Genomic DNA, 17,327 nt, shown 5'->3' on the forward strand with positions numbered 1-17,327 from the left:
AGGGGAGAGAGAGGTGGGCCCCACCCGGGAGGCAGAGGCAGCACTTCCCGGACTGGAGCCCAGGGGGGGAGCTGGCCAGAGTGGCAGGGGTGAGGGCACCTGGGTCTGTCCACCAGGGGTGTTGAAGCTGAGCAGGTAGCCAGTTGGGGGGACTTGGGGTGTGGTCCAAGTGAGCAGGGCTGTGCGGGGGGTCACCTCCTTGGCCTCCAAGTCCTGGGGGGCCTCCAACCCTGGGAGGGGGAGGAAGAGAAGATGGAGATGAGGCCCATCCTGGCGCTCTCACTCCTTCCCTGCCCCCCAAAGCACCTCACAGACCGTACCTGTGGTGAAGGTGATGCTGGCTGGGGAGGTGAGGTTGGGGCCCCGAAGGCCATGCAGGGTCGCCGTGTAGTTGGTGTGGAGCACAAGGCCTTGCAGGGGGTAGTCCACGGCGTTGCCAGGGGCTGAGTCCTGTAGCGAGGGGGCTGGGAGGGCGGGTGCGGCATCAGCGGCTGCCCTGCCGGAGCCCAGCCTGCCCTCTGCTCTCCCACCCTGACCAGTCCCCTCCAGAGGCCTCAGCCCTGCTCACCTCCTGGGGCTGTGACCTTGATGTCATAGGTATCCACCGGGGCCTGGGGGGGCTGCCAGAGCAGCAGGGCGGATCCTTCCGTCAAGTTCAGTGCACGCAGCTGGGTGGGGCCGTCAGGAACTGGGAGGAGGGAGGGGGCCCAGAGCTGTTCCCTGCTGCTCTCCCCACTCCTCGCCTTCCCAAACTCTGCTGGACCTCTCGTCTGCCATTGGCGCCTCCAACATCCCCTTTCCCTTTCCCCGTTCACTCTCAACTCCCACCCGTGCCCGCATTTTCTCCCGCTACTTCCTGCCCGGGGCCCGGACTGTCTCACCTGTGGTAAGGAAGCCTGTGAGAGGCTCACTCTCCTCAAAGCCACGGACGGAGACCACGGTCACGCCGTAGCGAGCGCCTGGGACGAGCCCCTCGAGTTTCTGGGTCCGGGCTCGGCCATCCACCTGGACACTCTGTGGCTCCCCTGAAAACACACCGGGCTGGGGAGGCGGCCAGGGAAGCAAGGAGGAGCTGCAGGGTGGGCAGAGCGCAGGGCGCAGGAGGAATGGGGCAAGTGACACACGGGCAAGAGGGTGTCACCTCCATCTGCCAGCTGGTAGGAGACTTTGAAGCTGTCCACTCTGGACGGCGGGGGCATCCAGCTGACCTTGGCTGACGTCTCCCCGATCTCGCTGAACTGGAGGTCACGGGGGCGCTCCAGAGCTGACGGGACAGATGTGCCAAGGAATCATGGTGAGGGCAGAGGGCAGGGAGGCTCCTGCCCCGGGCTTCCCAGCCTCCTTCTTCTCCCTGGGCCCCACGGCCTCCGCATGTGCTCACCACCCCGCCTTTCCTCTAGGCCTAGAGATGGAAGCCGCTCCGCAGACTCCAAGCTCGTCACCACTCACCAACTTCCCCTCTGGCTGAGGCACTAGGTGCCACCCTAGGGAGTACAGAGACCCCCTACTTCGGGGCAGCATGTATATGTGCCCAGCATGGGGCCTTACCTGGGCTGAGGGTCCGGGCTGTGCCCTGGATGCCGTCGGCCTTGTGAGGCCCGCGCAGCCCATACAGCGTAAGGGTGTACAGGGTCCCTGGACTCAGGTCCCAGAGCATGGCCGAGCGCCGTGTCCCTGGCACCGTCAGCTCCCGCTGCAGCGGGGGACGTGGATGCAGCTCCAGGGTGCTCAGTGACGGGACCCCAAAGCGGAGCAGGAAGGAGTCAAAGGCCTCGGGTGGGGCCTCCCAGCTGAGCCGCAGCGAATTGGTGGTGACATCAGTCACCGACAGGTGGGACAGGCGGGGCCCTGGCTCTCCGGGGGTCTGCCCAGCAGGAGCTGGCCCTGCAGAGTGGGTGGGAAAGAAGGCTTTGGAGACTGAAGCACACCAGCTAGGCGACCTGCTGCTAGATCCCTTCCACCACCCCACCCTGGCGCTCATTTCCTCATCTGCAAAATGGAGCTAATGAGGGGCTGGCATCCACGGGTCGGACATAGTGACGACATGTACGTGTAGAGCCGAAGGCTGTGCATGCGCCCCTTCCTCCCTCCGTGGCGCCCTCGCGGTGTTCCTTCCCCATGGTCACCGCTTCTGGGTGCCCCCTTTCGCCTCTTCAGTCCCAGACCAGAAGCAGGCAAGGCCAGGCCCTACCCTGACGGTACCTGTGGTGCCCTCGGCTGAGACGGGCCCCAGGCGCTTCCCTTCACGCAAGCCGTAGAGGAAGAACTTGTAGGAGGTGCTGGGCTCCAGGCCTGACACGAGGACCTTGTTCTGGTCGCCACCCACGAGCAAGGCCTGGGGCTCCCCACCTGTGCTCTGATACTGGACCACGAAGGAGTCAAAGGGGCCCTGGGCCACGCTCCATGAGAGGTGCAGGGAGTCTGGGGACACGTCCTTCACTGCCAGTGCCCCTAGGCGGGGCCCTTCAGAGGGCTCGGGGGCCTCCGTGGCCAGGTGCGAGGGTGCTGGCATGTCCTCTTCTGGGGCTGTGTGGGAGAAGCCCAGAGAGAAGCTGAGCGGGGCTGGGGGGGGGCGGGGCCCTCCCACTCCATCTCACCCTCCAGAGAGGTGATCGGGGCTGGCCGAGGCAGGGGACCTCACGGTCCCGGCCACGGCAGCGTGGAGAGAAGACAGGACTGAGGCTCTCCTAGCATCTTCCTTCTCTTGAATCTGCCACAACCCTGCTTGGGCACTGACTCCTGCCGCCCCTCGGCCTCTCTTGAGTGCCAGCCCAGTGGCCCCATGACCTCTCTGTGGGGCTCCTTTGCTGTTTGAATCCGGTGCTTGCTTTCTCCGTCTTCACCCTGATGTCTGAGCGCGCCCCACTCTAGATGTCTGCACGGGCCCTGTTCCCTCCCCAACCTGCCAGGGCGCCTGGTGCCATGGCTTGAGGCAGGACTAACTCAGTCCCTCCCTGAGCTCAGGGCACGTGGTCCTCCCTGCCGAGAAGAGCTGAGGATGGAACTGGCTGGTGAACTCGAAGGGCGCCTCCTGCCAGCCAGGTCGGCCCCGCCACCACCAGGCTGATTTGAGGTGGGTGTTAGGAAATCTGGAAGGGGAACTCCATCAGTGCAGCCACTCCTGTTGGTTTCTATGACCCTGGCCTGCTTTGTTTTCCAGTAATTTTCCATTTGAGAAAATGCTCCTGACTCATCCACGGGAGGGGGTTTGCCCTCATCTGGGCAAGGCCAGCGTGCCAGGAAGTAAGAGCCGCCCCAGTAGAGTAACGGGGAGCAGCTGGCAGCACTGGGGCTGGGTGGGGGTCGCAGATTAGGGACCACTGCCAGGGCTTTGCCTTGCCACCTGTCCTGGCTCCTGCTTCGGACTGACCCCTCGATCACGCTGGTTCCGAGGCTCTTCCTCCCCTGAGCCCTGTGCAGGGCCCCCTTACCCCTCTACCTCGCCCACTCGTGCCAGGCCTTCAGCACAGAGGTGTGAGGACACCCACTCAGGCCGGCTGGCTAGGACCAAGCAGGACAGCCTCCTGCTCACCTGTCATTCCCAGGACAGAGACGGGGCCCAGGTGCTGTCCTCTGAGGAGCCCATAGAGCAGAAACTTGTATTTCCTGCCAGGCTCCAGGCCCTCTATGGTGACCTCCCTCTGGTCTGCGGCCACAGGTACCGCCGAGGGCTGCCCATCTGTGTCCCTGTACTGGACCAAAAAGGAGTCAAAGGGGCCCTGGGCCACTGTCCACAAGAGGCGCAGAGAATCCGAGGTCTCATCTGTCACTGTCAGCTCCCCCAGGCGGGGTGGGCGCTGCCGCTCCTTCTTCAGGGGAGCTGTAGGGAGAGTGGGGGCGAGGGAGAAAACCTAGTTAAGAGCTGCCTTTACCTCAGCCCCGGCAGCTTCTGGGGGGAGGGAGGGTCAGCCACCTGGGGAGACAGGCAGGCTGCTGCAGCCCTGCCTTGTACGAAGGAGCCCAGTTTCCTCCTCTGGAGGCCGCTGCCCAGACTCCTTCCTGCCCCCACTCCCCCACTCTGAGATCAGCGTGCAGAAAATGCATAAAAGAGCACCTCATGAGAGAGCTGCGGCTGGGATTGCAGGAAGGGCCTCAGTTTCCCTCTGACCCCCAGTCCCCCAGAGCAGGAGTGTGGCCAGAGCTGAGAAAGGCTCCCAGAGGGTGTCTGGGTTGTCAGGGAGATGCCCCCAAATAGTCAGAGCTGGGCGGGACAGCCAGCCAAGCTCACGGGCTCCCATTGCCCAGGCATAAACTCACCCTCACTCACCATCAGCCTGGGCCCGCCTTTCCACCTGCTTCCCCAGCTCTGCACTCACAGCACTAGACCAGGGCGGCTGGGTCGGGCAGGGGGAGAAGCCAGGGGCAGAGCTGAGCGGACAAAGGGCAGAGCAGAGCACAAAAGAGACTTGTCTAGGTGGGTGTGGGTACTGACTGATGGGGGTTGGAGAAGCCTGTATCCAGTCTCCAGAATGAAGGTCTGGGGAAGAGAATTACGGAGCCTGAGAGCCCCAGGCCCCAGCTGGCTGTGCGCCCCATCCTTGTCTGGCCAGGGTGACTTATGGTCCTGGAGGTGGGGTAAGGGTCAGTGACCCACCTCCATCCCTTCCTCGGGGGCTGAGTACTGGGCACAAGACACCAGATTTTTCCATAGTCTTTTTGCAGCCAAACCCTCCCATATTTTCCACTTCTTGCCATAGGGCTGGAATGAAGGGAGGAAGATGTGAACATTTATTGAACCCCAGCAGAGTTTAGTCATAACCGTCATGCAGGTGTGGAAACTGAGGTTCAAGGAAAAGAAGTGGCCTGTTGAAGGCCACACAGCTGGCAGTCAGAATTTGAACACAGGCCTGCTTGGCTCCAAAGTCTGAGTTCTTCTTATTATACTGTTAATCAGTGAATGAAGGAAATAAATGCTTGGAACAGTGCCTGGCATTCAGCAGGGACTCAATAAATATTTGCCTTTCGTGTTAGGATTGTCATGCCAAGGCTGAAGGGAGGAGAATAAACTTTGCGGGCAGGCCCCGGGGCCAACTCTGGGGGCTCAGATGAAAGGAAGCTCTGGAAAAAGGCGGGGGGGGGGTGCGCGGGGAGTGGGTGGAGGCAGGGCCAGGGCTCACCCGTGCTGCCTTCAGCAGAGATGGGGCCCAGTCGTTTCCTGCCTCCCAGCCCATAGAGCAGAAACTTGTATTTGCTATTGGGCTCCAGGCCGGGGATGGTGATCTCGCGCTGGTCTGAGGCCACAGGCACCACGTGGGGCTGCCCGTCCCTGTCCTTGTACTGAAGCACGAAGGAGTCAAATTCGCCCTCGGGGACCGTCCAGGAGAGGCCCATGGAGTCTGGGGTCACGTCCGTCACTGTCAGCTCCCCCAGGCGGAGAGAAGGTTTAGTGTCTGGGACTGGAAAAGAGAGAGGTGCATGGAACGTGACAGAAATGAAGTCGACAGAGCCTCCTCGGGGCGCTAGGGCTCTGGGAGCTGGTTCTGGGTGCTGGGAGGGGGTGACCAGGTCACATGTCAGGAAGAGGGAAGGCAGAGGAGTAGGGATAAAAGAGGAGGCAGGCAAGAAAGCACGTGTCCCTTGGGATGTAGGAGGAGTAGGATGGGAATGAGGGGGTAACGGGGGTACTCAGGACCTGGATTTCACTGGACCCAGTAAATAAATGGGTTTGGAGTGTGGAGCACAGAAACGTGAAATTCCACAGGGGAGTGGAGGATGGGCAGGGGGCTCCAGGTTAAAGGCGGCCTCCAGCCCTCACTCACGGGTCTTTGCGTCTGCAGAGACGGGACCGTGTTGTTTCTCATCCTGGAGTCCGAAGAGTAGGAACTTGTACTTGTGGCCCGGGGCCAGACCCGAAACCGAGACCTCTCGGAGGTGGCCACCCACGGGCACTGCCTGGGGCTGCCCCTGCACATCCTTGTATCGGACCAGGAAGGAGTCGAAGGGGCCCTGGTCCACTGTCCAGGACAGGTGCACTGTGTCTGAGGTCACGGCTGCCACAGCCAGCTCCCCCAGGCGGGGTGCCACGGAGGGCTCTGTGTTCAGGGAGGCTGGAACAGAGCAGAGGCGGCTGTGGTCAATGGCAGGACCCTGGGCCAGAGAGGGAGGGCTGTTCCCTGGCTATGAAAGGAACATTTGTAGCAAACTCTTCTAACGGCTTAACACGTCCCAGGCATTGCTGTAAGCAGTTCACAAACAGTACACTTAATCCTCACACAACAGATGAAGTAGATGCTTTTATCCTTATCACCCTCATTTGACAGGCATCTGCGGCACAGAGAGGTTAAGAAACATTTGAAAATCACACAGTGTCTTAGAGCAGGATTCAAACCTAGAGAGCCTGATTCTGTAGCCACGCTCCGAGCCACTAAAATGCTTGGTTAGGGAGACTGAGGAAGCCACACGTGAACAACTGAGCGAGCTTGAGCTGCCAGATCAAGAAGACAGGAAGAAAGCTGAAACGTATGAGGCACAGGCTACTTGCCCAGCTGACCCTGAACACACGTCCATCAGCCGTCACTCAATTCAAGGATGAGGCGGGATCGTCAGCACCACGTGAGAAAAGAAAGGGACCCAGAGGCCCATCTGTGAGGAGTGCTGAGATCCAAAGGGGGAAACAAGAGAGCAACAGAGGGAAACCTGGGAGTCAGGGCCTGCTCCCTCACTCACCGGTCACGCCCACGGTGGACACGGGGCCCACACGCCGGCCCCCGTGCAGGCCGTACAGGTGCATCTTGTACTTGCGCCCGGGCTCCAGGCCCCCAGCGGTCACCTCACTCTCCTCGCCCCCGACACGCACCACCTGGGGCCCGTCCCTGCCCTTGTACTGGACGGTGAAGGAGTCGAAGTGGCCCTGGGGGACGGTCCAGGAGAGGCTCAGCGAGTCCGGGGAGGATCCTGTCACCGTCAGCTCCCCCAGGAGGGGCTCCTCGGGGGCCTCCGAGGCCTCTGTGCTGGGTTCTGTGGGGCTGGGGGTGTCTTCCTCTGCAGCTGAGGAGAGACACAGAGAGGGTGAGGCAGGGTCCCAGGAGATGTCCTTGGGTCTCCTCCCAAGGCTTGGCCCCAGCTCCGGGCCCTGAAGTCAGTTCAGAGAAGCCTGTCCTTGGGGCTGGGTGGTCCTGTTCAGCTGACATCTCATAAACATGCCTGGAGCCTCTGGGGTCAGCTGTGGGGGACCAGGGCAGCCACCAGCATGGCTCACAGAGGCCCTTCCCTGCCCAGGGGGACACACTGGTCCTCAGGGAGCCTGGAGGAGGCACACAGGGCACCATGGCTCAGCCTTGAGTAGAGGGGCCTCCTGCACCCCACTCACCCATCACCTGAGAGAGGGTGATCTTCCCACGAGGTCCCACCCTGGGGCTTCCATCATCCACTCACTTGTCACCCCGATGACAGAGACGGGGCCCACGCGCTGGCTGTCATGGAAGCCGTACAGGTTCATCTTGTACTTGTGGTCTGGCTCCAGGCCCGAGATGGTGACCCCATCCTGGTGCCCTGGCACCCTCACTACCTTGGGCTGCCCGTCCCCATTCTTGTACTGGATCAGGAAGTGGTCAAACTGGCCCTCGGGGATGGTCCAGGAGAGGCTCAGGGATTCGGGGGTGGCGCCTGTCACTGCCAGCTCCCCCAGGTGCGGCTTGACGGGCGGCTCGGGGGGCGCAGTGGACGGGGCTTGTGTGGTCATGGCTTTGTTGTCTGGATCTGGACAGAGACATACAAGACAGGTGAGGTCTCCTCAGTCCTCAGTTCAGCATATAAAGTGGTGTATTACAAAATTAAAATAATAAGGAACAGGATGTGTCCACAGTAGCTCTAACTCTTATTCTTTCTGCTCCCTATATCGGCCTTCCTGTCACCTTACCCTCATCTGTCCTGCCCTCACCCCCTACCTACCAGCACCCCTCCTAGGACACAGGCTCACATGGCCACTGTGCTCTGGGCCTCCCTCCACTGGGGTCTCGTTGGCATCTTACTGCCTTTGGCTAATGTCTTGCCTCCCAAACAGCTCAGAACCCCTGCCCCACTTCTCCAGTCAGAAACCTGGAGTCTTCCTGGATCTGTTCCTGTCCCCAGCTGCCATCAGATTCAGAGCGTCCAATTCTCTCTCCCAAGTTCCTCCTGTGTCTCCTCACTCCCCACACCTGCAGCCCCACCGTCCCTGTCTGGGCCGCCCTTACCTGTCACCTGGGTTATCACCTCCCCATGGGTCTCTCTGCCCCCCTCCTCCATCTGTTCTTCACAGGAAGCCAGAATGAGCCCTTAGATGCACATCTGATGGTGTCAGTCTCAGCTTAAAACTGTGCAGCAACCCTCTTTATCCCCTGGAGAAACCCCTGGCTTCCTGAGCTCTCCACCCCTATCTCTTCCTACCTCTCCACCCCCATCGCAAGACTATCTCCTCCACTCAGAGGATTTTGCACAAAATCCTCTCATGTGCCGTGATGTTCCTAGTTTCCAGGCTTTGTACCAGCTGTGATGTTGATCTGATGCACCCTTCATCTTATCTCTAGGTGTCACCAAGCAACGCCTGCCCGACCTCAGGTCTCAGCTGTCCCGTGGGAACCCGTGGGCAGGCAGGTGGGCGTAGGCATCGCTGCCCAGTCTTGGTCTGGCCGCGGGGCTTCCTGTCATATACACATCCCCCTTTGCTCCATTTGCTGGTTCACAGCCTGTCTGTGAGCCCCAAAGGTTAAGAACTGGTTTCTCCGCCGTATCCAAGGTTTCTCTCAGTGAACTTCCTCAGTACTTGGCTCAGGCCACCCACATCTTTGTTGAACCATAGGCGTCATAAGTCTGTTAATATCCAAACGATGAGGCTAGGGGGCGTTTCAGTCAAGACACTGCATTCTGAGCATGCTCTGTCTTCCTCCACAGCCTCCAGTCAACTACACAGAGGCTGAGCCTCTGAGAGGACTCAGGGATGCAAGTATGATTCTGTTCAATAGATTCTAAGGAAGTGTCCAGTTCCTTTGCTGTGAGGAGTTTTAGCAAAGTGTGGTCCTTGGACCAGCAGCAGCAGCATCGTGGAGGATTTTATTTGCTTTTTTTTTTTTTTTTTTGCGGTACGTGGGCCTCTCACTGTTGTGGCCTCTCCCGTTGCGGAGCACAGGCTCCGGACGCGCAGGCTCAGCGGCCATGGCTCACGGGCCCAGCCGCTCCGCAGCATGCGGGATCCTCCCGGACCAGGGCACGAACCCGTGTCCCCTGCATCGGCAGGCGGACTCTCAGCCACTGCGCCACCAGGGAAGCCCCTATTTGCTTTTTTTTTTTTGGCTGCATCGGGTCTTAGCTCTGGCACGTGGGATCTTGTTGTGGCATGTGGCATCTTTCATTGTGGCACACGGGCTTCTCTCTCTAGTTGTGGTGCGTGGCCTCAGTAGTTGTGGCACGCGAGCTCTCTAGTTGTGGCTCGTGTGCTCGGTAGTTGCAGCGCGTGGGCTTAGTTGCCCTGTGGCATGTGGGATCTTAGTTCCCCAACCAGGGATTGAACCTGCGTCCCTTGCATTGGAAGACAGATTCTTAACCACTGGACCACCAAGGAAGTCCCTCATGGAAGATTTTAGAAATGCAGAATCTCTGGCCCCAGCCCAAATGTGAATCTGCCCTTTAACAAGATCCCCAGGCCATCTGATGTCCTAAAGAAGAAGTGCTGTCTAGAATATTTATGTTTTCACAAAGATGGTAATAAAGGGAAACTCTTCCAGGACCTGGCTTCCCCACCCTGCATCCCACTCCCCCAAATTCACTTACCAGTCATGCCCACGGTGGACACGGGGCCCACACGCCGCCCCCCGTGCAGGCCATACAGGTGCATCTTGTACCTGCTGCCGGGCTCCAGGCCCTCAATGGTCACCTCACTCTCTTTGCCCCCAACACGCACCACCTGGGGCCGCCCATCCTTATCCTTGTACTGGACGGTGAAGGAGTTGAAGCGGCCCTGGGGGACGGTCCAGGAGAGGCTCAGCGAGTCCGGGGAGGATCCTGTCACCGTCAGTTCCCCCAGGAGAGGCTCTTTGGGGGGCTCCGGGGCCTCTGTGCTGGGTTCTGTGGGGCTGGGGGTCTCCTCCACAACCTCCTGGAGGGCTGAGAAGAGAGATTGGGGGCAGAGGCTTAGATGGTGACTTGCCCTGATTGCATCCAGCAGGGTACTCCTCAGGCTGCAGGACCGGAGGCTGGCTCAGCCTCTGGGTGCGCCATTTGGTGACTGCATGCTAGAGACTGCGACGGGCTTGGCCCCATCTCATACTGGCTGGCAGGCACCATGAACCTTCAGAAGGCAATTCGGACATACACGTCAGGAGCCCAAATACTGCTCATTTCCTTCGACCCAATAATCTCATTTCTGGGCAGCTATCCTAAGAAAATTATTAAAAAGCAGGAGAAGTTGTATCACAGGAGTTCATTTTGGGATTAGTCATGACAGCGAGATGTGTCAGGGCCCCAGAGGAGCCGCAGAAGCAGATTAATTTCGTTAGGGCACTCTCACCACAAGGCGTCCAATAACCATTCAAATGATGATTACTGCAGGCTGTGCGGCCACAGGGTAAATGCTCTCAGTGTAACTCGCGTACGAAAAAAGTAAGAGCCAAGAATTACATGAACATTCTGCCACCTTAAAACATGTGCGGCATGGAAAATGCAGAAAGAGAGGATGTGTTACGTACATTGTTATGAATGGTGGTTCTTGGGTCAGAAGGTGGTCCGGTAAGAGATTTTTTTCCCTACTTTCCAAACTTTCCATCATGTTGCTATATTCTTTTCACAGAAAAATACAGACTTAAAAAGAAATCCTGAGTTATAAAAATTAGTAAGTCGGTGGAGGATGTGGATGGGGACATGGGTCCCTCTGTACTTCGCATGTGCTTGTGATTTGCATGATAGAGGGTTTCTCTGTCTGGAGTATCTTCAGGAGAGGAGAGTGAACCTCCCAGAGGCAGCGACGCCCCCAGCAAAAGACTGACTCAAAGAGGGGCTGTGTTCTTCCACATGCAGAGGAACTCTGGTGAAATACTGTCACAAGGCATAAGAATCTGGCTGACAGCGACTTAGAGAAGCCAGCCTGACTGCAATTTTGGAATTTAATTCACCTTGTGATTTTTTTCTCCTAATTTCTTAGAGACTAGAAATTGTAACTTTTTCATAATCAGAAATAAGTTGCAAGAATGATGAGGGGGAAAGACAGAAGGAATACAAGAGAGGAGAAGACATTTTGAAAAAATTTTTTTCCTGATTATAAAAGAAACGCTTGTCATTTAAGAAAATGTAAACGACACATAATGGAATAAAACAGAAACAAAAGTCCTGGGACATTCTATCCTGTCTCACAAACCATGCATCCCATGGGCGTTTCCTTCCAGTTGTCTTACCACGCAAGTTATTTTCAGGTGGTTGTGATTAGCCTCCTTACAAAAATTTTAAACTCTTTCTTTATTGTAATAATATAAAGTAATTGTCTTATGTTGAAACATTTCAATGATGCCATAGTAGGTCATTTTAGAGATGTTGTCTAATTACTTAATCATCTCAATGTGGTTCGATGTTGGGTTGTTTTTTCTTCCTTTTTTTTTGTTTATAACAAAGAATGCTGTGATTTGTATTTAAGATGGAAAGAAAAGAAAACTCTAGTAACGTCACGCTTGCTCTGTGCCTGACACATTTCACCCTTGGAGGGAGCCAGTGACTGACCATCAGAGGAGGCCACATTACTGTGAACAAGGAGGCTGTAGGTTGGCAAAGGCCAGGGCACTACACACGGGTCATGGCCCAGGGCCATGGAGGGAGGACATAAAAGGGGACCAAAGGCTGGTGAAAGAGCAGAACAGTCAACCAGCTCACCCATGAGGAAAAGGTAGCTCTCCCCCAAGACCGCCTGAGCCCCGCCCTCACTCACCGGTCACGCCCACGGTGGACACGGGGCCCACACGCCGCCCCCCGTGCAGGCCGTACAGGTGCATCTTGTACTTGCGCCCGGGCTCCAGGCCCCCAGCGGTCACCTCACTCTCCTTGCCCCCGACACGCACCACCTGGGGCCCGTCCCTGCCCTTGTACTGGATGGTGAAGGAGTCGAAGTGGCCCTGGGGGACGGTCCAGGAGAGGCTCAGCGAGTCCGGAGAGGATCCTGTCACCGTCAGCTCCCCCAGGAGGGGCTCCTCGGGGGCCTCCGAGGCCTCTGTGCTGGGTTCTGTGGGGCTGGGGGTGTCTTCCTCTGCAGCTGAGAAGGAGAGACACAGAGAGGGTGAGGCAGGGTCCCAGGTGATGTCCTTGGGTCTCCTCCCAAGCCTCGGCCCCGGCTCCAGGCCCTGAAGTCAGTTCAGAGAAGCCCGTCCTTGGGGCTGGGTGGTCCTGTTCAGCTGACGTCTCATAAACATGCCTGGAGCCTCTGGGGTCAGCTGTGGGGGACCAGGGCAGCCACCAGCATGGCTCACAGAGGCCCTTCCCTGCCCAGGGGGACACACTGGTCCTCAGGGAGCCTGGAGGAGGCACACAGGGCACCATGGCTCAGCCTCGAGTAGAGGGGCCTCCTGCACCCCACTCACCCATCACCTGAGAGAGGGTGATCTTCCCACGAGGTCCCACCCTGGGGCTTCCATCATCCACTCACTTGTCACCCCGATGACAGAGACGGGGCCCATGCGCTGGCTGTCATGGAAGCCGTACAGGTTCATCTTGTACTTGTGGTCTGGCTCCAGGCCTGAAATGGTGACACCGTCCTGGTGCCCTGGCACCCTCACTGCCTTGGGCTGCCCGTCCCCATTCTTGTACTGGATCAGGAAGTGGTCAAACTGGCCCTCGGGGATGGTCCAGGAGAGGCTCAGGGATTCGGGGGTGGCGTCTGTCACTGCCAGCTCCCCCAGGTGCGGCTTGACGGGAGGCTTGGAGGCTGTGGTGGGCAGGTCTGTTGGGGCTGCGGTCATTTCTTGGTCTTTTTCTGAGTCTGGATCAAGAGACAAAGAGAATGGGTGGACATGCTTTGTGGGTTCCCTCCTAACAGGGGATGGATTTCTCCCAGACACACCAGGGACCCTGCAGCCTGGAAGCCAGTGCTACAGGATTAAGACATCATTTCCAGGACTTCCCTGGTGGCACAGTGGTTAAGAATCCGCCTGCCAATGCAGGGGACACGGGTTCGAGCCCTGGTCCGGGAAGATCCCACATGCCACGGAGCAACTAAGCCTGTGTGCCACAACTACTGTGCCTGCACTCTACACCCCGCGAGCCACAACTACTGAGCCTGCGTGCCACAACTACTGAAGCCTGCGTGCCTAGAGCCCGTGCTCCTCAACAAGAGAAGCCACCGCAATGAGAAGCCCGCGCACCACAACAAAGAGTAGCCCCCGCTCGCCGCCACTAGAGAAAGCCCTCGCACAGCAACGAAGACCCAACGCAGCCAAATAAATAAATAAATACATTTACTTACTAAAAAAAAAAAAAGACATCATTTCCCTGGTTTGAATGTTCACTTTCTAGCAGACAGAGCACACACTTTTGGAGATGTCAAGATGGTAGGGTGGGACCCCTATGACCTCAACATGTGCAGCATGGAACCTGTAGGAGCTGCTGAGTAAATTCATTTAGTGGGACAGGACTAATGCTTTGTAATAGCACCACACCTAACCGACACGTCACATCAGGAGGTACATGTGCTCAGGTTCGTATTTTCCTTTAATACCTCCTCTGGTTTAGAAGTCTTTTCTGAGCATTTGAGAAACTAATTTAGATTTCACAGTTGAGGGCAAAGAGATGAGACCACATGAGATCATCTTTGTAGATGGGTTGCTTTTGGACCTTGTATTAATTCTCTTGCCATCTTACAGCAGGGATGACCCATCACGCCCACAGATTTTTTTGTCTTTTCTGTTCTGCACAGGGTTTTATTCTGCCTTAATAGCTGAATTACAAAATCATCGTGTTTCATAACTCCATTGAGTTTGGGAACCAGGTTTTAAGCATGTAGAGGGTAACAGCTACAAAAGAGCTTAACGAAAGCAACCAACAGCCATGTCAGGGAGTAATTAATGAAGAGAAGATGCCTTGTTAAGTTGCACATATGACTAATATTCACTATTGAAGTAATAGTATCCATGTTAGCAGGATTCCATCTTGATACAGCATACATGGGTATCAGTTTGGGGGTTGGGGAACAAATACAATTGTACCCACTGAAATCAATGATAATTTTAAGAATTCACCCCAAGGGTTTTCAAGAACTAATCTTCTTCCTCAGAAGGAGGGAGCCTGTAGTTACCAAACACTGTGTGTGAGACAAGCCACATTCATGCCCATCCTGCCAGACAGGTGTGGTTATTCCTTCTGTGTGGATAAGGATAGGGAGGCACAGAGAGGTTGAGTGACTCCCTCGAGGTCACACAGCTCTAATGGGCTGAGGCTAGGGTCAGCCCCAGGTCTGCCTGAGTCTGTGCTATTTCTCTGGCACACTGCCTCTTCAAGGACTCAAGAAGCCCACGTGTAAAGGGTGAGACAGCTAAGGTGACACCAAAGGCTTGGAGTGCAGACAGGCACAGAACTGCTCCCAGTAGCCTGGGAGGCTCAGTCTCAAAAACAGTGGGAGAAAAACACCTGGATAGTGGCAATAAAAGGGAAACTGAGTCCTGCTCAGGGCAGGGCCAGTGTCCTATTGTACACTCACCAGTTAAACCGACAGTGGAGACAGGGCCCACGCGCTGGCCGCTGTGGAAGCCATACAGGTTCATCTTGTACTTGTGGTCTGGCTCCAGGCCCGAGATGGTGACCCCGTCCTGGTGCCCCGGCACCCTCACCGCCTTGGGCTGCCCGTCCCCGTTCTTGTACTGGACCAGGAAGTGGTCAAACTGGCCCTCGGGGACGTTCCAGAAGAGGCTCAGGGAGTCAGGGGTGGCATCCGTCACAGTCAGTTCTCCCAGCTGTGGCTTCAAAGGGGGGCTGGCAGGGGGCTCCTCTTTAGGGGCTGGGAAGAGATGCAAACAGAATCGTTCCTGTTGCTGGAAGGAACTGTCGAGGCCCTGCTCTCCTGGATTCAGGCCCGAAGGTGGGTCAGCTATGTGGGCCTAACTTAAGATGCATTTCTGCTTATGAGCATCAAAAGCTCTTTGTGGCCTCCTTATGGTCCATCAAATGTGCCAGGCAGCTTATTGCCTCAAGGCCTTTGCACTGACTGTTCCCTCTTCCTGAATGTTCTTTCCCCAGATGTCTGCATGGCTCATGTTCACACTTCCTTTCATTCAAATGTCACCATCCCTTTAGGGCCTTCCCTGACCACCCTATTTAAAATCCCAATTCTCCCAATTTCATCCTATCTTTCTTACTTGGACCTGATTCCAACAACAAATTGCAAAATAACAATTATGACACAATCAGGAAACTGTAGCACTATCTGGATATCTGATTTTTAAAGGTACAACCATTGTATCATGGTTATTTCTAAACAGTCTTTTTGAAAAGAGCAGTACACTTAAATATGTAATAACGGGGACTTCCCTGGTGGCGCAGTGGTTGAGAATCCACCTGCCAATGCAGGGGACACAGGTTCGATCCCTGGTCCGGGAAGATTCCACATGCCGCGGAGCAACTAAGCCCCTGTGACACAACTACTGACCCCGTGTGCCACAACTACTGAAGCCCATGCGCCTAGGGTTCCTGCTCTGCAACAAGAGAAGCCACCGCAATGAGAAGCCCGTGCAGCACAACGAAGCCCGCTCGCTGCAACTAGAGAAAGCCCACGTGCAGCAGCAAAGACCCAACGCAGCCAAAAAAAAAAAAAATGTAATGATGAAGTAAAGAGTGTATGGAATAAGTTTAAAAATATTGCAGCATTATATCCATACAATGGAATATTATTTGGCTATAAAAGAATGAAGTACCGCTACATGCTACAACATGGATCAACCTCAAAAATGTGCTTGGTGGACTTCCCTGGTGGCGCAGTGGCTGGGAGTCCGCCTGCCGATGCACGGGACACGGGGTCGTGCCCCGGTCCGGGAGGATCCGACGTGCCGCGGAGCGGCTGGGTCCGTGAGCCATGGCCGCTGAGCCTGCGTGTCCGGAGCCTGTGCTCCGCAACGGGAGAGGCCACAGCAGTGAGAGGCCCGTGTACCGCAAAAAAAACCCAAAAAAACCAACCAAAAAAACCGTGCTTGGTAAAAGAAGCCAGACACAAAAGAACACGTATTGTATGATTCTAGTTATATGATGCGTCCAGAAAAGGCAAATCTACAGAGACAAAAAGTAGATTAGTGGGGACCGGAACTGGGCATGGGAATGGGTCTGGACACCAGGTTTCTTCTTGAGGTGATGGAAAAGTTCTAAAAATAGTAAGTGATGCTGGTTGTACAACTCTGTAAATACACTAAAATTGGTAAGTTGTATACTTAAAACAGGTGAATTTTATGGTATGTAAATTATACCTCAATAAAGCTGTTAATAAAGAAAACATGCTAGTTGGGGAGGGTGGGAAGTGAGTGGGGTCTGGATGAGCTAGACTGGCCAGGGGTTGAGTTTTGGTTGAAGTGGGGTGATTGACATATGGGAGTTCATTATGCTATTCTTTCTCTTTGGGTATATGTTTGAAATTTTATGTAATAAATACTTGTTGAGAAATAGCATTTCATAGCATTTGTCCCAACACCCAAAAAGACCTCTTTTCAGAGTTCCCAGGCAAAGCAGAGAGCCACAAACAGGTCAGTGCATGGCTGACTTGGAGGCCTCAGTCCCCAACGGCCTCTCTCAAATGGGCAAAGCACTTCCCTGGCACTCGTTCTTCCTGCCCCCAGATCACACCTGTCCTGAGATGTTGAATGGACAATGGATGGGTTAGAGGTTCAGGAGTTTTAGGGTCCTGGGTCTTCAGTGGAAGACGCTCAAGAGGCTCTACTATCAGACCTTTCCTGAGACCTCATCCCGAGGGCCCTCACTCACCGGTCACGCCCATGGTGGACACGGGGCCCACACGCCGCCCCCCGTGCAGGCCGTACAGGTGCATCTTGTACTTGCGCCCGGGCTCCAGGCCCCCAGCGGTCACCTCACTCTCCTCGCCCCTGACACGCACCACCTGGGGCCCGTCCCTGCCCTTGTACTGGACGGTGAAGGAGTCGAAGTGGCCCTGGGGGACAGTCCAGGAGAGGCTCAGTGAGTCCGGAGAGGATCCTGTCACCGTCAGCTCCCCCAGGAGGGGCTCCTCGGGGGCCTCCGAGGCCTCTGTGCTGGGTTCTGTGGGGCTGGGGGTGTCTTCCTCTGCAGCTGAGAAGGAGAGACACAGAGAGGGTGAGGCAGGGTCCCAGGTGATGTCCTTGGGTCTCCCCCCAAGGCTTGGCCCCAGCTCCGGGCCCTGAAGTCAG

At 56.3% G+C, this 17,327-nt stretch overlaps 1 protein-coding gene across 3 annotated transcripts in view; it reads right to left on the reverse strand.

Annotated features, from left to right (window-relative positions):
* Nucleotides 1-17,327, reverse strand: part of TNXB (tenascin XB) — a 60,495-nt gene that overhangs the window by 1,722 nt on the left and 41,446 nt on the right. For 2 of the 3 annotated variants that reach the window (XM_033864035.2, XM_073810575.1), the window contains 17 exons: nucleotides 16,909-17,229; nucleotides 14,645-14,941; nucleotides 12,599-12,931; nucleotides 11,888-12,208; nucleotides 9,748-10,080; nucleotides 7,375-7,698; nucleotides 6,667-6,987; nucleotides 5,760-6,047; nucleotides 5,118-5,396; nucleotides 3,533-3,820; nucleotides 2,203-2,526; nucleotides 1,549-1,884; nucleotides 1,142-1,264; nucleotides 882-1,025; nucleotides 569-688; nucleotides 321-464; nucleotides 100-230 (listed from right to left, as the gene is read on the reverse strand). In XM_033864035.2, coding sequence (XP_033719926.1) covers nucleotides 100-230; nucleotides 321-464; nucleotides 569-688; nucleotides 882-1,025; nucleotides 1,142-1,264; nucleotides 1,549-1,884; nucleotides 2,203-2,526; nucleotides 3,533-3,820; nucleotides 5,118-5,396; nucleotides 5,760-6,047; nucleotides 6,667-6,987; nucleotides 7,375-7,698; nucleotides 9,748-10,080; nucleotides 11,888-12,208; nucleotides 12,599-12,931; nucleotides 14,645-14,941; nucleotides 16,909-17,229 — 4,427 coding nt within the window. Of the gene's footprint in view, nucleotides 1-99; nucleotides 231-320; nucleotides 465-568; nucleotides 689-881; nucleotides 1,026-1,141; nucleotides 1,265-1,548; nucleotides 1,885-2,202; nucleotides 2,527-3,532; nucleotides 3,821-5,117; nucleotides 5,397-5,759; nucleotides 6,048-6,666; nucleotides 6,988-7,374; nucleotides 7,699-9,747; nucleotides 10,081-11,887; nucleotides 12,209-12,598; nucleotides 12,932-14,644; nucleotides 14,942-16,908; nucleotides 17,230-17,327 lie in introns of those variants that run through there. The other variant, XM_033864038.2, reaches the window with a different exon arrangement.

The sequence above is a fragment of the Tursiops truncatus genome, chromosome 10 (genome assembly GCF_011762595.2).
Source record: "Tursiops truncatus isolate mTurTru1 chromosome 10, mTurTru1.mat.Y, whole genome shotgun sequence".
Classification (NCBI taxonomy): domain Eukaryota; kingdom Metazoa; phylum Chordata; class Mammalia; order Artiodactyla; family Delphinidae; genus Tursiops; species Tursiops truncatus.